At 46.4% G+C, this 27,758-nt stretch overlaps 1 protein-coding gene across 1 annotated transcript in view; it reads left to right on the forward strand.

The window, feature by feature from the left end:
• The window catches only part of LOC144158413 (putative lysosomal cobalamin transporter), a 42,536-nt gene extending 17,061 nt beyond the window's left edge, over positions 1–25,475 (forward strand). The window contains exons 7-13 of the mRNA XM_077689286.1: positions 2,900–3,181; positions 11,172–11,236; positions 15,388–15,601; positions 18,553–18,696; positions 21,096–21,144; positions 21,766–21,869; positions 23,545–25,475. Coding sequence (XP_077545412.1) covers positions 2,900–3,181; positions 11,172–11,236; positions 15,388–15,601; positions 18,553–18,696; positions 21,096–21,144; positions 21,766–21,869; positions 23,545–23,658 — 972 coding nt within the window. The 3' untranslated portion in view covers positions 23,659–25,475. The remainder of the gene's footprint in view (positions 1–2,899; positions 3,182–11,171; positions 11,237–15,387; positions 15,602–18,552; positions 18,697–21,095; positions 21,145–21,765; positions 21,870–23,544) is intronic.
• Positions 25,476–27,758: the final 2,283 nt, after the last annotated feature.

Consider the following 27,758-nt stretch of genomic DNA (forward strand, 5'->3'; position numbering starts at 1 on the left):
CCGCTCCTTATACCATGGCAGCTGCTTTGGGAATGCCGTTCACAGGACTGTGCACCTTCTTTGAGGCATGGTTTGGGCGCACGGAGAAAAGAAGGAAGGGCGATTGAGCTGCACAGTGTGGGTGGCATCTCGTACCTCGCTTAGAGGGCACTGCTCTGGATCAGCTCTGGTCACTTGGGGGGGAGTGACGGAAAGCGGTCCTTGCACCCTGGTGTTGAGCAGCCTACAAGTTTCACATTGTGTCAATAGGTGTGCATCTGTGTGTATGGGTGTTTGCTTGCACTTTATGAAATGTGCGAGATATGTGGGCACCTCTTTATTTTTTTTCTTTACTTATTATTGCAGTCAAAATGGTAATTATTAGTTATTTTTTTAGATATTTGCCTACTATGTATTTTATTTTTTCCTGTTTATTTTTTGTTTATTTGTTATTCGGTCAAAATGGTGACTATTCGTAATTTTTTTGACATGTTTGGCTATTACGTATAGCTGTACAATACAATGGGGGTGGCATTAGTATCATCTACAGCCATGATTAACAGTTTACGGACCAGGGAAATGGCAATATTAGGTTATTTCCCTTTCTATAGATGGTATTCGTTGAAAAGTTTAGCGGTCAATTTCTTCGCTTGGCAACACTGGAAACGGCCACAGACATGGCCGATGCGCCACGGACATGGACAAGTACCGCCATCCCACGGAGCTCGACGTAACAATAACACGGTTGCATAGAGGAGAAGAGGGGTGCCTGATCTTGGGGCCGTGCGCACAACATCGCCTAGCAACAGACGCTTGGCCACAGATGTGGCGGCGCACTCGCATGGTTGCCTGCATGCATTCCACGCCATTGAATACCGGCCATAGCGGCCCAACAAACTGTCGAATGCATGTGAGGTGTCGTATAAGTACTGAACTAATGAAAACTACCACACATGGTGCTTCGGGCTGCCGTGCGGCAGAGAAATAACTCAAAATTGCAGCTTTCGTGTTCTGTAAACTTGTGCTCTTGTGTGTAATATGGTGTAAGGTATTGTGAGTGCTAAAGGGACAGACAACCGATTTTTGTCGCGTATATGTTCTCTAGCTCACATGAAAGCCAGCGTTTTATATAGCCCGGTAACCACAAGCAATTTCTAAACAAATCGGCGGAAATAATTTTAATTTGACAGCAAACTTCCTGAAATCGGAAGGGTGGCAGTTCGTAGTGTCGCAACTTGGCACTACAATATGTGTCTCTGTCACGTGACCTGCAAACCTAGCAGCTACTGTAACTGGTGAAACGTTTATGTACGCATTGAAAACCTTTCAACACAAGTATTTGTACAAGGTTAAATTGTATATGTATTTCTAAACATACAGTGCGCCCGGGGAGAATCGAACTTCCCACCTCTACAACGTGAAGCCAGATTCTACCTATCGTCTATCCCAACAGATGGCGCATTCGTGCAAAATAGACCGTTGCATTAAAAAACACATAACTGAACAGGAAGGCCTGCGATTCAAACTTTTTTTGGCTGGGGACAAGTTTTTAAATATCGTTTTTCATTTCGCATACAGACAAAAGTCTGTTGCCGAGCTACTCTATGTCATGGTTGCCAGCATTAGTTTTGGGAGGGACACATACGGCTCGCAGATCTAAAAATTTCGATTTAAAAAGTTCTAGGGCGTTATCAGCAAAGCCGTTTCTCGTCAAGGTGCTTTAAGTGATGCCCTTTCATTTGGGATAGAGAATATATACTCGACGAAAATCGGTTGTCTGTCCCTTTAACTCTTTCGTTTTTTTTCTTACAGTCATGTTCTTTTTTTTGCGTGCCTTTTTTTTTTTTTTATAGAATTGTTTTATTCACCAAGGTGTTTCTCTTTCGGCTCTTTGTATTAGCCGAGACTGCCCAGCCCCGCACACAAGCCACTCGGGCTTATGCGGGCTGGATATTAGCGTGTAAAAGAGCTTGAATAAACATTATTATTATTATTATTATTATTATTACCGCAAGAAAATTGACCGATTTTTAGGGGTCCAAGAAAACATTTTTTTTTCTGATAAAAAAAAATTGGTTCGGCACCAATTACAGGAACACAAAATGCATATTATTTAACGGCCGTTCCAATAACACCAGTTTTTTAAATGTTTTCATATATCATAATTGTGAAAAAAAATATCAAAATCAAAATTTTTGTCAAAATGTCGAAAAAAAATGATAGAAAAGGAGTTATGTATAACAAACCACCAGTAGTAGAAACAAATTAGAATATACATTTTGTAGGGAAACTCTTCAAAAACACGCCCTAAAAAAATGTCAACGTGCGCGGAACAGTTTTTCAGATATAAAAAAAAAATGCTAGCACGCGCGGTGCTGGTGTTATGCAGTGAAGCCCAACCTCCAATTCAAAATGTGCAATTTGGGGTGGTTCCATGGAAGAAATCTGGCGGTTTCACATTATCGCATGCACCAATTTGCCCTCGCATAACGTAAAACCATCTTGTCAATGACTGACTTTGCATTTGCATTTACCTGCCGCGGTGGCTCAGTGGCTAAGGCGTTGCGCTGCTGAGCACGAGGTTGCGGGTTCGATTCCCGGCCGCGGCGGCCGCTTTTCTGATGGAGGCGAAAAGCAAGAACGCCCGTGTGTACGAGATTTCGGCACACGTTAAAGATCCCCAGGTGGTCAACATTAATCCGGAGCCCTCCACTGCGGCGCGCCTCATCGCCTGAGTTGCATCAGTATGTTAGACCCTACAATCAATCAGTCGATAAAACTTCAAGCAAAGTTTCCTACGGCAGCTTTGTGTGACTTCCCATTCCAGTGTTTCCGTTGTCCGTGTTGCACTAAAATGCGTGGTATAATTTGCGGATACGAAACGGGTGGCTCGGTTCTGAGTGCTCCTGTCCTCGGCCAGGGCTTCGGCCTGTCGGCGCTGCCCCTGCGGCTGATCATGGGCGAGCGGAGTGCGGCCAAGGAGGCGGCGGACGTGGGCCACCAGCGGCAGGCGGTGCGCACGCAGCTGGAGGCCCTGGCACGGCACGGCTCCTCCGGCGGGGGGCCGCGCCAGCAGACGGCTGGCCTGGACGGGGCCGCCCTCGAAGAGCAGCTGCGGGCCCTGGAGGAGCGGCAGCGTCGCCTGGACCAGTTCCGGGAAAGCTGCCTGTACAAGATGCGATGCCTCTACCGGCCCCTGCAGGTGAGGGGCAGCAGGGCACGCTACCGCCACTGAACGAGCTACGCTTGAGAGTACCGCCACTTCGTGCACCTGGAAGCGTCTGGGGGCCATTTTGTTTCTGGCTTGTTGCAGTGTTGCCATCTCTCCCAACGAAACCAACGCCTGTTGTGACACGGACTCTAACTAACATCAGAGGGAGAGGGAGAGGGAGGGAGGGAGGGAGGGAGGGAGGGAGGGAGGGAGAGAGAGAGAGAGAGAGAGAGAGAGAGAGAGAGAGAGAGAGAGAGAGAGAGAGAGAGAGAGAGAGAGAGAGAGAGAGAGAGAGAGAGAGAGAGAGAACCAGAAACAAAATGGCACATAAGAATGCGAGAAACAGAGTGCCAATACTCTGAAAGCCTTTGTTTAGTGATGCTAGGGCACACGCGCTCGGAGGTGAAATTTGGATTGCAGTGGGTCACTCTGTACAGTTTTACGTCAGTTGTAATTGAGACACACTGCTCTTAAAACAGCTCCTTTCAGTTTTTAGGTAAACTCTGTGAATGTTGTCAGTCTTTGTGGGTTTTCTGCACTGGTTTCAGATGTGCCGTTATTTTTTGAGTTCGTCAATTAGTTCCCAAGATGATTAGAGATAATTATTCATTTTTGGACGAACATTAGATAGAACAGTGTCGGTCGCAAAACTGTAATCTTTATATTTCCCAATACTATCAACTCGGTGAATGCAATAAGAGAATCTGTTTTTTGATGCAGTGCTTAGAAGTAATTTTACAGCTCATTAAACTTGGGTGGCACCAGCGGCAGGGAACCATTTTTAAGGCCCATTTCGAACACCCAAGTTTATTGATCTGTAAAATTACTTCCAAGCAGTGCATCAAGCTTTCGAAAAATCGAGAAAAATAGCGTTGACTTGGGATCCACCGTCAAGAGATGAATGGACGTCATGAATGAAACCGGCGAGCTGTGTGTCACAAGAATACCCTCTGCGAAAACCATGTTGGTATTTTGTCAAAGTCGAGCCTGTAGCTTACACCCGAAGCTTCAAGTTCAAAATAGGGTGAGAGGATTCACCACTGTGCCCCACGTGCGCTGTGCGCGAGACTACCGAGCCCTTGTTGTGTATATGCCCGCGATTTGCCGCTGCGCGAGTAACAGCGGCTAGCCGCCTGTCTCGTGTACGACGTGGAGCAAGCCTTCAGTTGTGTCGCTTTCTTGGACCCTGGGCCAACAACAATGACTCATCTTTAGGAACAAAAATTCTGCTGCGTTTTTTGCGGTATTCTGGACTAGACAAAGCTTTGTAATTCTTCCATTGTGCGCATAGCTACATTTGTACGTGTTTGGGTCGTCATGTACACTTTGACTCCTTTTTGTTTTTAGGTGCTGCCCGCTTCCTGGGCTCCACTCGCTTTTTTTTTTTTTTACTTATCTTTATTTGAAGTTTTTTTTTCCTTGCATTTCATTGTGTGCCATTTTTTATTTAACTTTTGTTTTCTCTATATTCGTTGCCTTCCCAATCTCTCACATTCACATCACTGCATTGCAATCACCTCCATCTGGCGTCGCAAGCACTGCCGCTAGCAGAGCTGACCTCTCCAGCCCACATTAAATGGTTTCCTGAAATACCTTCCGCCGATGCATGGATGTACATGCACCCAAATAAAGCAATGTATTTGCAATCTCCTCCCGCAAGAATTTTGTTAAAGCGATGAGTATTAGCTGAGAAATCGTAAATCAAAAACCGCGCATTATCGTCGCTCCGAGTTTCCTCCTCCTTTCGACTTACTCTCCGCTGTTGACGGCGCGCGAGCCTTGCCTCCCATGATGCTGCGCTCCGCAGCGGTGACGTACTTCCGCTATTGCGCTGCTCAGACTGTCGTCTGCTACGGGCAAGCTTTGTTGACACCATGAATCCCGCACGCACTCCGCTCAAGGCTGGAAAAGCGAACGAAAAATCTGGCCGCATATGTGCGGCGGCCTGGACTTGCCCTTTCGCGGTGTACGTTGCTGCAGAACTTTGCTATCGGCGGCACGCGACTCTTTATCGGCGGCGAACTCGCAGCCACACGGGGAGGATCCTGCGCTCGCTCCCTTGGATGCACAGCGCACTGTTTATCCAAAAAGCGCCGTATCAGATGTGGCCCTGCTGGTGCCGGGTCTTATTTTGTGGCGGTGGTAATTCCTGCCGGCGGCATGTGAAAAAGACATTTTAAACCTATACAGAACCCGTGCACAAAACGCCAGTTCAGCTTGGGGCGACGCGTGGTGGAGAGCGGCAACGTTGGCAAAACATGCTCCTCCGCGGCTCTGAGCTTTCTATAGCGCTGGAGCGAGCACCATTTCTTTGACAATATCAAACATCGGTTGCCCTAGAAACAAGGCACAAAGCGCTCTAGAAGTCAGTTACGGTTGCGTGATCCCGGTTCAGCTTGGGGCCCCATCTCGCGACATGTGGGTACTGCAGACGTACCACCCACTCCTATTGGGAAGTGCGAGATGCGTTTGGCATTACAGGAGGCGATGGTGTGTGTGTTGTGGACGCCTTTGTTTCGCGATGAAATGCGACGTTGTGCTTCTGCGGGTGGATAGTTCTTCCCATGGTCTGGATAATCTTTCTCGAGCGACGTACGACTCAACCTCGCATGGGGTATGTGCAGTGTGCGTGGCTAAAAGCCATCGGCTTGTGCGCCAGAGTTAAGTGACTTGCTGTTCGTCCCCGCAAACCGCGCGCGAGGTGAGTACCGAATTTACGACGGGCAGGAGGCAACCCATCCTCTGTCAGTCGTGGTTCAGACTTTCAACGCATGTTGTGACGTTGTATTCGTTAGAAACGCATCTCTGGATTGTTTTGAAGCTGAATAAAATGTATGCGTCAAACCCGGGCATTCTGCTCAGGGCGTTCTCTGCGATTGCACGAAAGAAGTGCCACGGGGCTTGAACGCTTTCTTTATGGAACGTACTCAGGTAAGAGAATATCCATGTCGTGTTATGGCCGTGTTGCATTCAATAAAAATGGTTAAGCGTTTGTTTTACACTTGTTTCGTTTGTCGTAAAATGCCCAAGCACTCCGGCACTCCGCTGGCAGATCAGCCGGCGAGCCGACGCTGAGCAGACGACTTATCTCTTTGCCGGAAGTGCGTGAAAAAGCCGCCCAATAGCAGGATGTCTAGCTCATGACGAACATCTGGGAATTGATGATGTAGACATGTGAAGATGGCGGCGTCCAAAAACACGAAGGAAAGGGTGAGAAAAAAACGACAAACTTTGCAACAAAAGTGTGAGCTTTCCGCTGCGCGTAAAAGAGTAATACTTGGCACAGAGGACGTTGACGACCCAATCTAACGGTTGCGCAAGTTTATTTAGTGTGCTCAAAATGCCTTTCAGGGCCCCTTTAAAGAGTTCTCTCTCTGTATGGCTTTTATGAGAACCCCGTATCGCTCAAGTACCTATTTTTCGAAAAGAAAGAAAAACTATGGAAACTGAAGAAAAGAGATACTTAAACAATGCTTTTTTGAGCAATCAATCCCAAAGACCCATGTGCCCGCTTAGAGGTTCTGTACACAAAACAATCGGGTCCTGATGTGCACGGGCTCAGCTGCCACACCCAGGAATGCTTATTTTCCCATTGTAAACTGCCCCCCAGCCACTATCATGGGTGACCCGCCGCAGTGGCTCAGTGGCTAAGGTGTTGCGCTGCTGAGCGCGAGGACGCGGGTTCGATTCCCGGACGCGGCGGCCGTTTTTCTGATGGAGGCGAAAAGCAAAAAACGCCCGTGTGTACGACATTTCGGCGCACGTTAAAGATCCCCAGGTGGTCAAAATTAATCCGGAGCCCTCCACTATGGCGCGCCTGATCGCCTGCGTTGCGTCGGCACGTTAAACCCTACAATCAATCAATCAATCAATCAATCACTATCATGGGTGCCTGCCAGCAACTTTGGAAAAGCTTTCAAGGTGCAAACATGTTGGTGCGTAATTTTCCCAAAGAATGCACGCTTGCATAAAGGACAAAGGACAGGCAAAGCGCTGACTGCTCACCCCGCCCTTGCCTGTTGCTTGTTTGGAAGCTTGCTGCTGCCATGAAAGCTAGCCACTGGGACCCCCCTCTTCCTGCATAAGGTTTGTTGCCAACGCGAGTGGTGCACTGGGGGTAGTTTTGGAGCTCCCGGCACATTTTCTATTGGCCAGGAGATCGCCCTATAGGTGGCGCTGCTTAAGTTAGGGGGCGCCACGGTCAAATTTCTATAGAGGGGAAACAAACGACAAAAATACGTAGGTTTCTATAGGGCACTGGTCGGTCAAACAAGATTCCTTTAATGTACGGGATAAATTATGCGCAGTGGGGCAGTTGAAATCTACGAAATGCACATCAGGCATTAGCCTGCAATGCTTTCCGCAGGCGGAAACCCAACGCAAGCTCTCGATATCAAAGCTGAAATTTTGAAGGAACGTTGGTCTTGGTCTGTAGTAAACTTCAGTACAAAGTGTTTCAGGCACATCTCAGACGGAAATGAAAATAACAAGTGCAGAAATCACCACAGACACGAAAAGTCGACCCAAAAGGCTTTGAAATCATTCGCGGCAGTGAGAAGACAGTGGCTTTTTTAAAGAACAGCTGTTCCGTTGGACAATTTACCCGTGGTGAACACGACAAGCCGCCGAAAGTTTCAAGTTTTTCAATAATTCCCATTGAACGCTCCGCCTTACCGGGCACAAAAGAAGTTTGGATTTAGGTCACTTTTGATGAACCCTGTGTGTTCGTAGTAAGTTCCATACCTACGAATTGAGTCGCGAGTCAGAGCGGCAATTTATAAGGCCCCGCTTGCGAAGACGATTGATACCCCACACTCCACGCTACGGCGAAATGAAACTTGAACACGCCAAACGCTGCTCTAATAATATTTTATTTTTGCTAGCAACTTTCACTTCAAAACAAGGCCCGCGAGAGTGGTCTAAAAACGCGTTCATTTTATTAAACACGCGTACAAGTAACATCAGCGCCGGTCGCCTGCAACGCTCATGCCGCAGGCCACCGTTAAAACAAGCTGATGTTTCCAAGGTGAAAGCGCTGATGAAGAAATGCCAGGATACGGCTCGGCGAACGAAAAAGAAAAAAAAAAAACGAGCACAGCACAATAACACAGAACGATTTCTTTTCAATTTTGCACTTGTTGCGCAAGAGTCAGGACCGCGGTACATACAGGTAGCAACACAAAACACGCTCCTTGCGCGGACGACCCGTAATCCGTAATCCGCACAAAATAGGCAGCGCTACACGTACCACACACTGTTGTGTGAGTCGGTATCCAATGGTCATTAGACGTCGTCGCACGGAGAGCCGGCAGCGCATATAAGACGGGCGAGCTGACACGCAGACAGTGATGGAACAAGCACAGGTAATTCAAGGCAGACCACGAGATGTACACAGTTTCACAACTCCATGGGGCACACTGCACACCGACACAGACGAGCTAACTCAACGAGCGATAAGCGACCATTTCCCGCCCAGCCTTAGCACGTCGAGAAAACCAGTACGTTTGAAACAGAAGCTGTCGCCGCGACACGAACACTCATTGGTCTAAACAATCACGCGACCCGTGGCTGTCTGCAAATAAATGCCTACAAAGAAAGCCAAGTTGACGTTGAGGCAGACGATACGGAGGGGGAATCTGGCCGCCGCCTCCACCACCCCCCTCTATTCTTTCCCCAGCACTCTGCGCTTATTGGGTGGTCGGAATCAATACAAACACACAAAAATGCGGAAGGTCACTGCTCTTTTTGTTCCCCTCTCCTGAACGACAGCATGCGAAGAAAGCGCGGGCAGCCGTTAGGGCAGTTCGGTCGGTTCGGTGGCTCTTATATCCGCGCGCGATTAGCGAACTTAGCGGAGCTTTTCATGTGAATATAACCAGGTCAGGGTCGCGCGTATTTGCTCATGTATAGTGTGTGAAAGCCTGTGAAGGTATTATAACTCTGCCGCCTTCAGGGTCTACTGTGTGGGACTGTGTTCAGTGGGGGAGACAAATTTTTGCACCTGTCGGGGGACCAGTACACCGACGCGAATGCTGTTTCTTTTCAAACTGGAATTTCATTCGAACGCCGAGAACTAAACAACGTTGGAGACTTCGCTCCTCTGTTTCTTCTTTTAGTAACTTTTCTCGTGCAACAGTTGTACGGATTCTCATAGCCATGGTAAGAATGACTGAGTACGGCAGCTCTCGTAGAGGGACGGCTGAATGTTAGGTAAGTGGGGTTTTAGTTCGGACAAAACGGTGTAAAACAGCGAGCAAAATCTTTTCGGAAAATGTGTGCAGTTTGAGTAATTCTTTCAGATCAACATATACTCAAAAGTGCTCCCTAGAATTGGATAAATGGCTAAATATCGTTCTCCTGAAACATACGGTACGACTTCGGCCATGTGAAAAAACCTGTGTCGTCTGCTTTGTTTCCCCTCTATTCAGTTGTTCGTAGGCGCCACTAGGGGCGCCACTCTAAAATCTCCTCCCCAATAGCCAGCGTTGTGCGTTGCATTTGTCGGTAATTGAATGCAGCAGCGAAGAGCTGGTTTGGTTGCATTCGGCACTGAGAGGAATGGAATCCAACTGCTCGGCCGTTGCAGGAGCGCGACTGGGCTTAGTTTTGTTTCTCTCTTAGATCCGAGAAACTGGAAGAGATGGAATTGCAATGCGGTGGTCTGGGCTGGTGCAGTGATGGACCATCCAGTCAGTAGCAGAAGCTGTATTTTCTCTAGACAAATGACATCGATTGGGTGTTCTCTTCGATCAAGTACAGTAAACCGGAACCGTTAATTTGAATCTTAAGAATCACTACTGTTAAAACATACTAAACAGTGTAACGTGCTGCCAGTTATTTTCATTTGTGTGTGACAGTGTACCACTTTTTACCCAGGATTGTATTTTTTTAAATTTTGTAACGGAGTCCGATGAATCCAGGTGCCTTATCAACATGTTTTTTGTGATCTACAGTTGAACCCCCTTTATAAGAGACACGTACCGGGGAGCAGTTTCTGTCTCTTATACGAGATGTCTCTTATTAGCAGGGAACCATGTTTTCATTTACTAATCAGACCCTAGTTTAATGTGGGCACCATATGACTAAAATAAGCTCAGAAGAATGCTACAGCATGTTGCAAAAGATTTATTATAATTTATGTTTGGCCCCCAGAATTCATGAAACATTTCTGAATCTTTGTTTGCTTCATGACTGTATTTACACTGCTTCTATAACCAACCCTACAAGCTTTCTTTCTTTTCACTGCTCGGGGAAGATGAACCGCTGATGTTGAGTTCACAAGCCTGATGAATAGCCAGAGTGCACAGCTTCTTCCGCTGTGTGCTCAGGCTATTCATTACGCTTGCAGGACTCAACATCTGCGATGCTTCTTGATAGGGAGCTACGCGAGTGAGAGAGCCCGCATGCGCGGTCGCGCTCCAATGGATGGCAGTAAGCTTCAACCACTTCTGTCAGTTGCATTTCCATTGGCAGGGATTCTCATCGTCATTTCATAGCTGACTGAACCACTGTGTGTTTGCCGAAGTTATAATAAATAGCGACTGCAGGCGTCTGTCGTCCACCTGTGTTTCCACAATGGAAGCAACTGCAATTAGTGACTGGTGGCACTGCATCTGAAGTTAAAATGTCTGTTACAAGCAAGATTATTGATTATAGTTCAAGGATGACTTGTCTCTTATAACCAACTGTCTTCCACATCCGATGTCTGTTATAAAAGAGGTCAATTTAATGCGAAAGATAGGGCAGCCAACCGTGTGGGTGAATAGTGTCTCTTATACCCATTTGTCTCTTACATCCATGTCTCTTATAACAAGGTTCAACTGTATTTTGATGAAGCAGACTACTTTGTTCATGCTCTGTCCTTCCCTGTGTACCAGCGGGTTCTGGGGCTCTTTCAAGTGGGGACTGTGGCCACGCCTACCCGCTTAGGTGTCCGTGGGAACGAATCGACCCGAACTTGTTTTTATGTCCCCCCGTGCAGATCTTGGTAGGTGTGGTGTGTGCCATGTTGGGCCTGCTGCTCTGGACATCCCTGGTGCTGGCCAAGTGAGTCTGCCTCCCTCTCTTTCACCCTGTCTTTGTCTCTCCAAGCCAAAATCAAGCTATGCCCGTTTGTTTTAATCAAGGATTCCCAAGTTGTTTAACCCTTTGAGGGTCGAATATTTTTTCGCCAAATGCGACCCCGCAGGTTCGATTTTTGTTATTGCTGATTTAAATTCTTCGAATGAATCTATTTCGAGGAAAAAATTATCGTAATTTTTTTAGGGTGACCATAAAGTGACAAAAAAAATACGTGTGGTTTATTCATGAGTAACACAAGAAAAATTCTTAATGAAACGAGAGTAACAAGCCGGCACCTTTTGAGTGAATCGAAATCAGATAGACAGTTTCGCGGGCGCAAAAACCGGGAAGCGCCCGGAGGATGATACCGAAACCAGCTGCTGCGCGCGGGCACGTGGCCGGATGCACGAGCGATAGACGGCGCACCGCTCCTATAAAATACAAAAAAAAAAACGAGAAAAGAGCCTCATCAGTTTCGCAGGCGCCCTTGGTCTGTGGCAGGCGCAAGAAGCGAGAGGCGCTCGGTGGGCGTAAGGGGCCTTAGGTGGGCGATACCCGGCGCGCCCCTTCGTTACCGGATGCGCAAGCGATAGCCGTTGTGCCGCTGAAGTAAATAATAAAAACTAAAAAGGAGCCATTGGCGCAAGAAAATAATTTGACGTATTTCCGCAGTGTGGCAGCACATGGCAAGCGAGAGAAGTTGGCAAAAAAGGCGCGCTTTTTAGACATACAAGCAATGACGTACGTATACGTTATTGACCATTTTGAAGGTGTTTGCAGAGGACGTATATGTACGTCCGTGACCCTGAAAGGGTTAAACTTTACACAAAGCTCATTAAACTTTGGTGGCTCCAGTGGCGACAAACCATTGAGTGCCCATTTTTAAACACCGAAGTTTAATAAACTGTAAAGTTAGTTCCAAGCAATGCACCAAAAAACCGATTCCCTTATTGCATTTATCAGGGTTGATTGTATTGGAGAAAGTAAAGATTGCAGGTTTAGGGCCGACAATGTTTTGCCTAGTGTCTGACCAAAAAAAATGACTGATTATCTCTAATTATCTTTGTAACTAACTGACTTTTCGAAAAAATAATGGCGTGTTTGAAATCGGTGGGGAAAAAGCAGCAAGGCTGACAAGTTCTGCAAAGTTCACTTGAAAATTACCGCACTTATTCGAATATAAGTTGAGGTTTTTTTCTCGAAATCCGTCGTCTCAAAGTCATGCCTCGCCCTAATATTTGAAGCTCAGGATATATATATATGGCGATTTTTTTTACTCTGAAAACTGCGCCCTCGCCTTATATTCGTGACCGCCCTATAATCGATTGATTTTGATTGGATTGTAGGGTTTAACGCGCCAACGCAATGCAGGCGATGAGGCGCATTGTAGTGGAGGGCTCTTTAACGTGTGCCGAAATCTCGTACACACGGGCGTTTTTGCTTTTCGCCTCCATCAGAAAAGTGGCCGCCGCGGCCGGGAATCGAACCCGCGACCTCTTGCCCAGCAGCGCAACTCCTTAGCCACTGAGCCACCACGACGGGTGCCCTATAATCGAGTAAATACAGTAAAAGAAGTTGTGTTAAGACCACTCTCCCCCCCCTAATTGTGCCACTGGCAGTATTTTGAGACCACGCACACGAATGGGAAAGAGCTCGCGTTCAGAACATCAGTCAGATGACAGCTCCTGGTTGTATGGAGATTTATAATATGGCAATGTGCAGTGCCGTAAAATGTGGCCTATTTTGGCACTGGTACTGCATTTTGAAGCCACCAAGGGTTTGTAAATGTTTTTTTTTTTTCGTGGGCTGGATAAGACCACGGAGCAAGAGTATATAGGAGAGGAAACGCCCATTGCGGCTGGTGCGATCGAGCGACCATGTCATAATGATAATGTCACAATGATAACTATGGTGACCTACGGAGCTCTGCAGCTGCGGCGGCGAACAATTTGACAGCGGCACCTAGTTGAATGTATTAAAGCAATACTGTTGTTTGCAGCATTCGCCACAGGGCGTGAATCGCTATGCGCTCAAGCTGCTGCGCCACGCGGGGACGGAACGCGCTTTTATCTTGGGTGTAGCGCACGCGCGCGTGCACGGGTTGGCATCCCGCAACGTCGGTGATGCTGGCACTTTTCAGTGCACTGTCCAATAAATTGGCCGGTGCACTCAACTTGCTTCGAGTGCATCGCATGCGAGATAAGGCTGGCATTTACAGCGTTTACATTTTTTTGCGTTTACAGGTTTGTATTTTGGGCTAGCTGCTCGCGCAAGATTGCTTACGCAAAGAAAATGCCCCTATTATTCGCTCGTACCGGCCAGTTAATTCGACAGAAATTTAATTGCAAAGGCGGGCTCATCAGCCAACGGAAACGCAGAAGAGCGCACACACGCTCACTTCGGCCACGGAATGTTTCGGCGGTCCGGCGAAATACCGACGCGATACCACGGCCGAGTTGGACTGGGCGGGCGCGAACAGAACGCGCGCCGGCCGTGGCGATGACCACGCACTTCCTTCGCTTGCCGCCAGATGCCGGAAACTTGACGTTCGCCACGTGCTTGTGACGTTATCAGGCTGCCCCAGGAAGCTCAGTTTCCCCTCCTATTTTGTTCTTTCTCCATGGATAAGACCCAGGGGATACAAAGAATGTAGTTCTGAGAGATAGGCAACACAAAAACGCAGTCTTCTAGTTTCACGGTTCTTTGGTTCTCATGGACTGTGCACCCCCTTTTACAGCAGTCCTGTCATAGGAGAAGACTGAACAGCTTGTAAGAAGGGATTACTTGGAAGTGAAGCTTTGGCATTTTGTCTCACATTTACTTGTTGCCTGCCAAAGTCACAGCTCAGCAAGAAGTTTCCACCACCATTGTTTCTTTTTTGTTTTTTTTTTATTTTGCGTGGTCTGTAAATTTAGTTGTAGCAAAACTAGACTGCCTTTCTCTTATACCCAACAGATTTTACGGAATCAGTCAGCACAAGTCAACACGACTAAGATTTTGCCAAGAGGCTCGTGAACCGCCGCCACAAAAGTTGAGGGAGGTTTCAAATTAGCAGGAATGCGCACTTGGAGTCGGATTGCACGTGCAGTCATTGATTGATTCAATTTCCCAACTTGGTTCTTCAATCAGCTGTGGGAAATAATTTTCTGCAACTGCATTTTTTCGGCGTCCAATATGAAGGGCAAGTTCTTTGGTGGAATGGTCCTCTCCGCATGCAGCTGTTGGGCTTCCTTGCTGACAATCTACAGTGCTGTTTCTCTTTCTTCATACCAAAGTGTGATCTTGAGCATGATGGTTTCCATTTCTTCAATGCCCTGTGGCTAAAGGGCGCAAATTAAGGGGGGGGGCTGGTCTTGAGGACTGATTTTCTTTTTTACCAAAAAATCCATTTTCTGTATTAATTTTATTTGCAGTCTACAGGTCCCAAACAATGTAGCTGCCAAATTTTATAGCTGCATCGTAAGTATTTACAAAGCTGTCGCCCTTTGAAGTCACCTAAATGACCATTTTTGACTGTTTCCAAACTTTGCGTCGTGTTTTCTCAGAACCAATTTTTTTTCCCATAAGGTCAACTTTCGGGTACAATGCCTCGGGACGTACTAATCAGATTTGCATCATTTTTGCTCCGTTCAAAAGCTTACTAACTGAACAGTGCACCAAAACCACAAAAATATAACTTTTTTTTTAAGCGCAAAATCTTATGCTGTCCATTTTACGAAAACATTAATAATTCATGACCTGACATTTAATGAGTTTACAGTGTTTGCAGAAACGATGCTAAAACTACTTCTGTGGTGTAGTTGCACTCCCTGATGGTTTTAGAGCACAAAGGGATAAGAAGTCTTCGCTTATTTCATTGGTAGATAATGAAAAAATTTCCCGAAACGGAACAGCATAACATGTGGCACAACTCTGAACTTAAACCACGTAGACGGAAACTGAGTGCACATTTGTGCTTAGGATGCTAAATTGGATTAATGTGCAAATCTCAAGCACATAGGTGAAAAAGTAACAAAAGTATCCTCAAGACCAGTGTCTCCCTTTAATTAAGAAAAGTGGTCTATTGTGCAATGTCAGAAAAGAGTTCCGAATTCTTGCGGCCGACGTGACTCCCCCTCCTTCCTCCTCGTCTGCAGTGTGGACAAGTCGATGCACTCGATGGGCTTCCGGATGGGCTACATGCTACGGAACCCCCAGCTGCCTAATCCGCTGGACTGGTCGCTGGTGTTCCTGCAGCGCTGGGGGGCGTCCCTGCTGGACTCTGGACTGGTTCTGGCGCTCGTGCTCCAGCTGGTGGCCTGCTCCGCGTATGGACTGCAGCGCATCGGCATCTGGTGCCTCTTCATCCCGGTAGGACGTGGAGGGGAACACTGGGAATGGCAATGGGAAAGCTCCTGCTTCCACATCTCTAACAGCAGTGCAGCAATGCAAAAGACTCCACCATCCCTTCCTAAAGGAAGTTGAGAAAAGTGCAAAAGCTAGAAGTGCGTCTGATCAACCGTCCAACTTTCAAAAACCAAAATCGCAAGCAAAGAGGGAACCCGTGCGACGATTTTTCACGCACTAACTGAATCCATCTACAAACGATCTAAATGTACACCAATACGGGCCTTACGAGATAAAGGTATACTGTTGTACCCTTCCTCCTTCGTGATTGGTGCGTTTATTGCCTTATCTAGAACCATTCGTTTTCGCGATGATCAAGTAACCGTTTCGACACAGTGGAAGGCCGGTTTCTGGCATGCCCCGTATCCACAGATCCTCCTATCAGAGCTTTTCTGTTCACCAACCGGTCTGTGGGGAAATGCATTAGTGTTTTGACAGGACACCGACGGTCCCACTAGGAAAGCTTTGGCTTTAAAAAAAACGTGCAGCAGCTTCCAAGCTTGTAGGTTGGCTTCACTACTGCACATGCATGCGTTGCTGGGAAGGCACCTCTCCAGGGACAGTCTGAGCAGTCTGATATCAAAGGAAAACCATTAAACACTTTCATGCGGCCACGTGTATTCTTATAGAGTACTATACAGCAAACCCTGTTGAGGTCAGTTCCCGTAAGAGATGCTTTTTATCGCAGAAAGCCCCCCCAACCCCCGCTTGTGGCAGGTCAGGCCCATTATCTTCTAACTGGGCACCCCAGTACCTGAACTTTAAAGGCAAGCTTGCAATATAGATAGAATGATGCAGGTTCGAGACTAATCGGGAAAACATTATTTTTGCTTTTGACTTGTAGGAATGGTAGGAGGGAAACTGTAGAATGGTAGGAGGGAATGGTAGGAGGGAATGGTAGATAGAGGGAATAGAGGGAATGGGAGGAGGTAGAATGGTAGGAGGGAAACTGCAATGGCAGCTGCGCCCAGTGCATACGTCACGACGCGGCACCAGCAGCGCACATTTGCAGGATTTAAGCTGGATACGGATTGGCTGCAGCTCTGGCTTTTGAAAAACCGGGCCTGCGCCCCACAGAAAGACTGCCAGCCACATCGTTATCGCCACCCAACAATGGCGTCCATCTATGAATTTGGGTGGTGGTGTGGGCGCACGTTTTCGGTAGAACTAAGTGGTGTGGGTGTATCAGATGTTACAGATGGCTGGCGTTGTGCTTATTTCATCATAAAATAGATTCTCGAGACCAGCTTCACTGAGTGAAAATTTCATTGAAGCGAAAACAAGCCAGACAAATGGTTCATTGTGGCGAGGACTTTGTTGCATTGACTTCTATGGCGAGCTGATGGGGAATCGGAAATATTTTGTGGAAGCGGAGTTTATTGTAGCAGTTTTCGACTGTATAAGGAGTCTGATATCAGAGTATGAAAGCCCTAGCACCTTTATTAATGGCATTTTTTTATGGTAGCTGAACCCCTTGGTGTATGCAATGGAATTAGCGACAGTACAAAAATTGAGTAGTGGGGGGGGGGACACTAATACTGAGACGTGAGTTGATTTCTACAGGGACACTTGTGGAATCAGTGGTTGTTGGATGGCGTACCATCTTCTGGTCAGGTAGCATAATGCGAAAGATGAAACGCAGGTCACTGACCGAGTCTGCAATGCCATGGCAGGGCACGGGAAGGAAACGGGACACGAGATAAACTGGGATAGTGCCAAGATTCTGTTGACGGAGAGTGCAATATATCAGCATGCCTTGATCTGCAATCTGATCATCCATACAATGCCACACACCATCCAGCAGGACTGACAGCTGCATGCATGCTAGCTATGCCAAATCTCTGACAAGATTACTGAAGGCTACATGAATCCGCACTTTCCAGTGAGTGGTTTCACTGTGCACAAGGGAGCCAAAACACTCCCGAAACGTCATTTTTTATTTTTGACTTGGTGATTGACAGGCTTTTCGTCTTTGTTTAGGGGGGGACAGTTGTGGTACAGCTTTGGCTAGGGGCAAGTTCTAGTGGGTGCCGGTGGGGTTGATTTCTTGTAAGCTCTCACATGATTGGCTGGGCACATGAAAACGTCACAAAAAAACAGCCCAGGCAGCCAATCACTCAAGACTGCATGAGAAATCAACCCCAGCGGAAGTTCTTGTGGCGCCCAGTAGGTTTTTCACCCTAGTTAGTACGTGCCTTAAAATGTTTTTACAACAGCACAATTAGGTTGCAAATGCATGGCCTGCTTCCGTTGGAAATGCAAATTAATGTTTGCTTGCAACATCCCCTCCCTTTGCTTTGTGGGGAACTAGTGTTGAGTCCTTCCACTTGCCTCAGTGTAAAAGGAGCATTGAAAAAAAAATTTAAGAATATTACCCAGCGAGAATGAAGAAAGTAGCGAAAAACAGGAGGGGAGGAGGGGAAATTGGCCTTGAAGAGATTTCAGTTCGCAAGGACATCTGTACAAAAAGGGGCGATGGCAATACTAGGACACTTGGTCCCCTTTATAGCGTGCCTGGAATTCAAAATCTTGCAACAGCCACTATATAAGACGCGAGGTGACCTTGGGGCACAAATTCATCTCTGTTGCAGTGTCGAACAGAAGGGGCGAAATAACAGAGCCCTGCGGGGTACCCTGCAGTATGGTTTGGAAGGTGTCTGAGTGAAGGTGCCCAATGTTCACTGTAACAGTGCAGTTAGTGGCGAATGTGGTGGTGTTAAAGCACACACAAAAAAAGAAAAGAAATTTCGACATATGCACCACTTTGCGTGGTAGTTCATTTCAGTGCCGTCCAAGTGTAGGTGTTGCCTTTCAGTACTTCCCCCCAGTGCATCAGTGTTTGTGTGGGGCATCGTCGCCGGCCCCAACTGAAGCAGCCGATGTTCTTGTGTCCGTGTGTGTGTGTGTAAACGCAGATGTACCGCCTGCGGATGGGCCGCTCCCGGCCCCAGGCCTTGCTGCTGCTCTGCCTGGGCCTGGTATTTGTGGCCCTGGCCCTGAACGTGGTGCTGTACTCGGCCTGCCCCCAGTATGCCACCTTCGGCTCACAGCGCTACCAGGTGGGCACTGGGGGCTCCGATTGGTTATTGGGGGGGGGGGGGGGGGGGGGGGGTCCCTCTCTTATTTATTTATTTATTTATGATGGTACCCACAGCGCCAGTTTGGCATTACAGTGGGGGGGAAGAAGTACATATGTATCATAGAGAAAGAAAGCAGTTCATGCTGAACACATGAAAATAAGAATTACAGTTCAGAACAAATCGCTGACACAAACCAAGAGCAAGAACCGTTAATGTATGCGCAACAACGAAAACAAAGAAGATAAGCAAAACATAATCGTACATGTGTGAAGCAAAACATGGTTCTGGTGGTGCAAGAAGGAAAGCACTGAAAGGAAATGAAAACCCACTGTGAGAACGTAAATCACACAGCTGAAGCAAATGCATCACTTGAAGACAGCGATACGACATCACTAGGCAACCTGTTCCACTCACTGACCGTCTTAGGGAAAAAAGACATCTTAAAATGTCTTGCCATTGCCATTTAAACATCTTGCCATTGCTGCTTGTGTCCAACGAGAAACGTGGGCTTGGTGGGTTTTTTTCACCATCAAACACAAATTTTATTACCATTGCCATTGTCCTTTTGCGATAGTGTCATTTTCTTCCTCTCCGTGTTGCTGGGAATGAGTGCCTTGGCCAATCACCCTTTATAGCAGCGCAAATACGCTATCAGGGTACAGGTGCTCGGCTGCTTTTGTAATAGATAGCACGCTCAAATTACTCATGTAGTGATGGGATTGTGTCCTCCTATTACCACCGTTGTGGTCCTCTTTCCTTTGCGTCATTTTCATCTTCTGCTCATTACTGTGGCTGAGAGGCCTTCATACAGGCTGTTGGCGTACACACTCTTTCTGACGTATGTAATTAGCGGGCTCAAAATGCTCCTGCAGTCCTCAGTGGCCTGTCTCTGTCTTGTCATTGCCATCGCTAATGTCCTTTTTCTTCTTGTGTCGTTTTTGTTTGCTCCTTGGTAGTGTTCTTCTCGTTTAAAATATTTCCACGTACCCACGGAGGGGGCAGTGTTCTTCGCTTTGGTTCTTCAGTTCTTCTTCTTCAGAGTTCTTCAGTTTTGTAAACCATGCATATCAGATCATATTAGCGTAAATGTGCTTTGAAACTCGTGCAGGCCTCAGTACATGCTGCTGACATGCGTTTTTACGCTCGACACCACAAACGCATTCACTGGATCCACCCTTTGTTTGCTGTAGCCAAAGTTCAATGATGGTGCAGGAAATGTGTGTTAGTTGCATCCTGTAGGACCCTGGTTTGAATCTCACACCCAGCTAATTTTCTTTTCTGTGCTTTTACTCTGTTCGCACTGTTGGCCATTCTTGCAGACCATCTTGATGTTGCGTCGATGCTGGACGCCGCATATTGTTCGCCCAAACGGAGCATTTAATGTTTGGAGCCCTTCAAAACAAAGTGGCATGGAGAGGGGGAAAAAAGCAGAATGCTAGTGCATTTCAATAGATTGTCGTATGGCAGACAGCACATGTGCATTGAGAGATTCGGTGCGTTCCATATTACGGTGAACAAATTGGTGTGTTAATTTTTACCTCTCCTTGTGTCCTCGTTTTTGGGCACTCTGCTTTGTGAAGTGGTCATGCTCTGGAGCCAGTTGTGGTGGGGAAGACTTGTGGTCTCTTTTGCTTGCCTGTCTGGAGCAGTTCCTGGGCACCCCAAAGCTGCTTCCGCAAAAGAAATTCCACGGGGAAAAGAAATACTACGGAGCTGCTTCAGAGCAGTTTTCAGAACTCAAAAGTGACCAGTTTAAGACTTGGCACACACGAGAAGGGGGGCAGAAGAAGTGCATGGGATATTGGTGCCTCTCTCGTGTGCCTCTTGTGTCCCAGACTCTCGTTTGTGCTGAATAATGATGTTTTACAACCGTAGCGACTGACTGACCCACTTTGAGGCTCGGGAATCAAGTTGGGGTGGCAGAACACAGTCGCGACTTCACAAGGACTCAGTTCGTCAGAATTTTAGCACACCGCTCTGGTGATGTACAGAGGGCAACACATTTGTCCATAGCACAGCTTTCATTCTTCGAACATTATATTGCCTCGACCATAAAGGATTTGAAGAAAACTGCTGCAGTGTCATTAAGTATCACCCACCACTTTTGTCCTCAACGTTTTTTGCAAAAAGTTTGTGTCTGCAGTTTTCAGAGTTGAGTGGATAGACGAGTGTGTTGCACACTGTACATCAGAGACTGCATGTTGTTGTCTCCTGTGGCAAAAGATGTTGTTGACCAGACGGTACTGATGATTGCTCTGTTCTGTTCTGTTCTGTTGTGTGTGTTTTGTGCGAGTGTTCTGTTGTGTGTGTCTCGTGCCCGCCCCCACATGGGGCAGGTGTAGAGCTGCACCCGTTGTGACGCGCCGTCGTTTTTGCAGGATATCAACGGCACCCATCCCTGCAGTTTGGACTTGAACGTGCCAGAGAGTGAGTAGTACCCTGTGAATGTGTGTGGCTGAGCAGACGTTGAGGCCCTGCCTCGTAGCGGACTTCTTCGGAGGGTCACGTACCGGGAGCCAGCGTAGAGGTTTGCCAGTGTGGAGCTCACTTTGTTACAAGGAGGAAACTAGGTTGAAAAAATAATAATAATAAAAAAAAAACGCAGCTTGTCTTGCAACAGCGTCTTTCAGTCCTCGGGTTTATGGAAGAAAGCACGGTAAAGTTTTGGCAGTCGCACAGCGGTGACCAAATGCAGTGCCTACTATTCAGTGTTGGGCGATTCGCGCAACATTTATTGTATCAGCGAATTCGCAGGAGCAAATCCACTTATGTAAGAGTGGGATTAGAGATGGGTACGGAAAACTGGCATGATCCTTGAAGCAGTGGGCAGAACGGCAGACACACTCGTTTTCTTTCTTCCTGTTTTCTCTAGGAGGCCAGAATTTGTCTGGGGGGTGTAGAGGGAGGCGCTAATTCTGTAAAGAAGGTCAGTTGTGGTGCGCATCCTTCTTAGGGGTAAACAAACGTCTTGAGTGCTCAATGTACTTGTGGGGTAGAGAGTGGTGCCGCAGGGACCCCACCTGTCCCCCCCCCCCCTTGTTGATGCAGACGAGTGCGTGATGAGCCGAGCGAGCGCCTTCCTGGCGCGCTTCTTCTTCAAGGCGTGGGTCTTTGGGGCCATCTACTTCTGGGCCACTTGGCTGTTCCTTGTGGTGAGTGGGGCGGCCGCCTTGGCGGCAAGCTAGACTGGTTGCTTCTGTTTGTTTTTTTTTTTTTTTTTTTTTTTTTTTCCTTCTTCTTTTTCAGTAGTTTTTCTATGACGCTACCAACCTTTTGGAGGAAATCTCAAGGACTGCTAATTTAATGATAATGTTTTGGGGGTCACGAGTCGGTACATACACGTGTGCAAACAGATTTTTGTAACAGATTTGTACAGACAGTCATGCACGCACCACGTATTGAAGTGAAATGGGGTTAGGATCAGGTCAGTACTTCTGGCTTGCTGTGTAATGAAAAGGCTCTGGAGTTTTAATATACGGCTAATCGCATGCTTGTCTAGGTATCTAGTCGAGCCAGCTGGTTACTCAAAAAAGCCACGGTGTGTACTCAAAGTGTGATTCATCAGGACCAAACTCTCATTATGACAAGGTACTTCGTTAAAAGAAGTGGAGATGATTTGCGGTGAATTCACTGAAGTGGAGCTGTGAAATAAAGCAGTATTTTCAGTAAAGCGGTTTTGTTATAACGGTGGTTTACCATAGTTCAAAAACGTTCTAGTGAATACATTTTTCATGTTTTTAGTGGTGCATTTTCATTCTCAACACGGTGTATCTTCATTCTGTATCTGTATTCATCAAAACAAAAGACCGTCTGCATTTTTTATCTTCAAAATACTTTTGATGGGTTCAAAGTTTTTAGGTAGTGCGGTTAGATTATGTATTTGATAGTAAAAAATATTGACGCACTCTTAGGAAATTATAATACCAGCATCGTCTGGTGACCAGTGATATGTTTACACAATCTGTTTGGCGAACATTTTAACTAGTTCTGTCTGCCCGCCTGCTTAATCTTAAAAAGTGGGCTATTTCTTGTTATTTATGTGAAATGCTTCCATTCTTTTTTTAATTAGCCCTTCCACGTAAAGTGTGATACGGTGCCCATTCATTGACTTCAGGCAAATTCCATATATAGTAGAACACCATTAATATGTTCTCTGTTCATACAATTTCCCGGTCACTACACTCTCAACTCTTAACACTGTTAATACAGTTAACTGTTGACTGTTCCCCATAGTATGTTTTTCCGGACTGTATGTTTCTCCCTTGCGTTTTTTTTGTTTAACGTATCAACGAGGTTCTACTGTATATCAAAGTGGTATACTGTTTTTCTTTTCTTTTAGCCTTTCGAGAAACACATTACCAATGTCCTCCAATTACACGGAATTATCGTCTAAAGTGTGGCCGATTGGTTCAGACTGAACGAGAAAACGGTGTGAAAAACGACGGCTACCGGTTAAGAGGATAGACATACGAGCGCTAACAGCTCAACAAATTTATTGGGGCGCACAAATGAACTTTTTTTTTTTTTTTTCACAAATTAAAACAAAACAAAACTGCGCAGCGACTGCGCAGTGTCGTTGCTTCCATTTTACTATCTACGTTTCGGGGTTTTTATGTTTTTGTTTGTGAAAAAGACGTACTTATTTCTGTACTGCAACAGATACGCTCAACTGCTTGCAAGCGCTCGTAGGCATATTCTCTCAACCAGTAGTCTCCGTTTTTCGCATTGTTTTTCTGTTCTGTTCTCCAATTATAACCTCGTCACCGCTGCATCATCACCGGTCGGTGTTCGTGGAGACCTAACGGTCTGACTGCGTGGTTTTCGCAGAGCACGTTGCTGTCTCTCTTCATCATAATTATGCGCGGCCGGCAGTCATCCGTGGAGGTGGACTCGGACGACCTGGACGACGACTCCGACGATGTGGCACTGGTCCGCGCCTGAGAGCTGTCCAGCCCAATCCGAATCCAAAGTCGTCGCAAGACGCAACCCCTGTCTCACCGTGGGCCTACGAACTGGCCGCTTGCAACTCTGGTAGTGCATTCACAGGCTGGAGAGATGTAGGTTCAGTCATTTCCATTGCAACTATTCAGGCCCTAACAGCGCCAAAACTTCTGCTGTCTGGACGTTAAAACGCTCGAACCTGGCAGGGAAGTGTGACAAGCCCGTGTGCTTGACAAGACTGGGTGCTTGTCACGAGCAAAGATTTTATTTCACCGTGATGAAATACATACCCTCGAGGAGAAACAAAAGAGAAAAAGGAAAACAAGGAGAAAACGAAAAAAAAAAAAGAGACAGAACATTTCTATTTGTACAGAGGCTAGACTTGCCCCTGGCTAGTCGACAAAGAAGCCAATCTTGAAAAGGAGGCCAAAAGTGCAATATGAGAAGCCAAACTATTGACTAATAACTTAATAAGAATTGTTTCTGAGGCTTTGAATGTGGTGGAACACTGAAGCGATAAATTTGGATATCTGTTTAGTATTCCGCACATCTCTCGTTCAGATCTGTCTATCAAGTGCTGTAGGTCTCGTGTCGACGTTTCAGGTAGCAGTAGTGCTCCTAGACACCGTGATCTCTTGCCTCCTGACTTTTTATTCGGTGTCTCGGTTGACACCAACCTAGTGCACACTCAAAGCGTGAAATTATTTTGTGAGCCCTTGCTTGAAGGACTCATCGGTGTGCGATGTGTTGTTACATGCACGGTTGCCAACCAGACTTGCTAAGACTATTCACTGGCACCTCACTGGGTCTACAGACCTTCTCTCACTGTAAATAGGCTTGGCAGGTGCGTTGGTGTTGGCTCTCTGCGCTGGATTTTGTTTGCAAAGTGTAGTTACACCAGTGCAAGTTTGTTGTGGCACCGAATCATCTAGTGTAGTACTCCCTCTTGCCTGTGGTTTCATCCTCCTTGAAAAGCCTTCAAGATGTCGGTTAGTCCTTCGTCAATAAAGTATCTTCTTAGACCAAGCACAAAACAAATATATATCGACATCTTCTGATGTACATTGAGTGCATTCAAATGTTGTAGTGTTCACTTGCAGAACTTAGGCTGAGTTGTGGTTGTGGTTTATCTGAATGAGCTTTTCAGATGGGCAAATTTTTGTAATCCCTCGCCGCATGTTCCAAGGGTCGTTTCGGAGTCTATTTACCAAAGGTGTCTGGAACACTTCAAAGCTTGTGTGTTCTTCATATTTTCTGCATCCCCGGCCTTTTGTTCGGGCCTAGCTGCATTTTTTTTAGGGTGCTTGTGTGGTGTGTATTGTGGTTGAGATTTTGCTGTGATAGTTGCACGGACTCGTGTGTAGTTGCTTGAAAAACAAGGATGCATTGAGAGGCTGCGGTGATTTAAAATTTCTGTAGTGCAATCCGTGCTTGTAATGTAGGTGGGAACTTTTTTACAAACAGCAGCAGATGAACCGTAAACTCGACTATGAAAAACTTCTCTCTTATAGCGTTATAAGTATAGGTAGGCCATTTGAGCAGAAATTTTCGGCCTTAATCTAAGAACACTGACAGACCCCCAATCAGCCATGTGCGGACAAGGGTGACGTCGAGCTGAGGTGGCATCAGCTGCCACTAAGGTCGGTGCAAAACATGCGCGGTGAGTGAATCTTGAAATTTTAGAGCGATAGAAATGCACTCCTAATGCATTCCTAACAATCAACCAATGGTTTTTTTCGCTAATTATTTTTGTTTTCTCTCTTTCGTTCATTGCTGTAAGTGTTGTGTACAGGTAATAAAAAAGTTTATCAAGTGTGGATCCCTGTGCTGTGTGGCCTTGTGTGCAGTTATTTGTGGTGTCGTGCTTAGTACACTATTTGTATTCACCTGCTCTTAAATGCAGGTGTCAAAAGGTGCTGAATTTTTTGCTGTTCATTTTTGCTGTCCTTGTTTGTTTTTTTGCTTTCATCTTTAGCCAGAAAGAAAACGTGCCCTCTTTGCAAAACTAGTAGCATAGAATTTGGCATGGTAGACATCCCAGCTTGTATTTCATGCCACGTTTGCTACGTCAGCCGCGAATATACCGTCCTCCTGCAATGAAACAGTCAGCGCCAAAGCCGGAGAGTGTGGACATCTTTCTTTCTTGCACCTGTGAAAGAAACGCAGCTGAGGAAGGAGCATTGGCCACGTGATCTCCTGATGTGCTCCCAACAAGTGCCGTAAAGCGAGGTGTTGAGTCGTGTGGCCTTTGGTGCTTGCTAACACTGTCTATCCGGAGCGGTTATAAAAGTCGCATGGCATATAATGAGTAAATGCTGTAGGAAGCGACCAGTTTGTGACGTAACCTAACTAGTATCACTGCAGCCATGCTTTCATTTCGCAGCATGTCGCACAGTAAGAGCACTGATGGAACCTAATAGAAAACCGGATATACTGATCCTGCTTTGCTGATCATATAAAAAAAATTGCGATAATTTACCCATACATCCCCACTAATTGGGCACTACTAAGGGTCGAGTTCTATCCACCACAAGGCATTTAGTTGCATTGGCATAGAAAAATAAAGTGACCCACTGCCGTGGCCATGGCGAAGGCATTGTGCAGTTTTATCCCGACCACGATAGCTGGTTTTCTGATAGAGGCGAATGGGGAAAATACCCGTGTGTCAGCATTCCAGCACACGTTGAAGTTCCCAAGGTGGTTAAACTTAATCCGGAGCCCTCCACTACGGCGCGCCTCATCGCCCAGTTGCAGCTTCGGTGTGTCAAGCCCCGTAACCTCATCAGATCAAACAAATGTTCGTTCTTTCACTAACGTGGGCAGCGCTGTGCCTTCGCGGACTTCAGTGAAGCAACGGCAACACTGTAAAGGTAAGCAATGCTGAATGGTGCTTTCCACAGCACTAAAACCAAGGCTGTTAATTAGTCCCGGTCAGAAAAAAAAGCTCAAGTTTAAGTGCTTCCTTAAATGAATCTCAAAACAATTTTTTTTAATCGTTACATAAACTCTGTGAAACTTGTCGGTCTTGCTGCTTTTTCCCCACTGATCTCAAATATGTCATTAATTTTTTAGTTGATCAATTAGTTTAAGGTAATTAGCCATGTTTGGGCAAGCAACTGACATAACAGTGTTACTGACAAAACTGTAACCTTTATATTTTCCAATACTATGAACCCTGCCAATAAGAGAATAATAAAAGCTATAAGAGAAGCGGTTTTTTTATGGATCGCTTGGAAGTAATTTTACAGCTCATTAAACTTTTCTGTTTGAAATTGGCATTTGAAATGGTTCCTTGCCACTGGTGCCACTAAGGTTTAAAGAGCTGTAAAATTAGCTCCAAGCGGTGCACCAAAAAACCAATTCTTTTATTGCGCTCACCAGGGTTCATAATATTGGAAAAATATAAAGATTACAGTTTTGTGACTAACACTGCTTTGTCTATTGTTAGTCCAAATATGGCTTATTATCTCCAATTATCTTGGGAACTAATTGGCTGACTCCAAAAATAACGGCACATTTGAAACCAGCAGGACAACATGGCAAGACCAATAAGTTTCATAGAGATTGCTCGAAAACAAAGTTGTTGTTTTAAGACTCATTTTGTCCTCCATATCCTATTATTTTTGGCAGAAAACATTTTACTTCTGCATGGAGTGGTTCATTCTTCTCTTGGTTGGGGGTTGGGAATATCAGAAGTATTTTTGGTTGGCTGAAGCTTCAGTGGAACCAAACGGGCCTCATTTAAAGTGCAGGCATTGCAAGATAGGAATGTCAGTTGGGTGAGGTTTTTCCTGAACACGTATAATTGGCATGCATACCTGCTTGCTTGGCAGCGTTTGGGCCGCACCTACCCCGGGACGCCCCTGTGAACCATTGTATCCTTCGCCTCCCACTCACCTCCCCTCGTGCTCTTTTCGACCCCTGAAAATAAGTTCTACCCGTGCGCTCCTCCACTTCCCTCCCGCATTTTCATCTTCTTTGACTCCTATCAGATGTTAGCCCTCCTCTCTGGCCCTATTCTCTTGTTTCCACTTCGTGCTTCTCTGCCCTGTCCCCCACTTCCCTCGTTTATTCATATTTGTCAACTGTCTCAATGCCGT

The sequence above is a fragment of the Haemaphysalis longicornis genome, unplaced genomic scaffold (assembly GCF_048455015.1).
Source record: "Haemaphysalis longicornis isolate Haplotype H1 unplaced genomic scaffold, Haemaphysalis longicornis Haplotype H1 scaffold_10, whole genome shotgun sequence".
Taxonomy (NCBI): Eukaryota; Metazoa; Arthropoda; class Arachnida; order Ixodida; family Ixodidae; genus Haemaphysalis; species Haemaphysalis longicornis.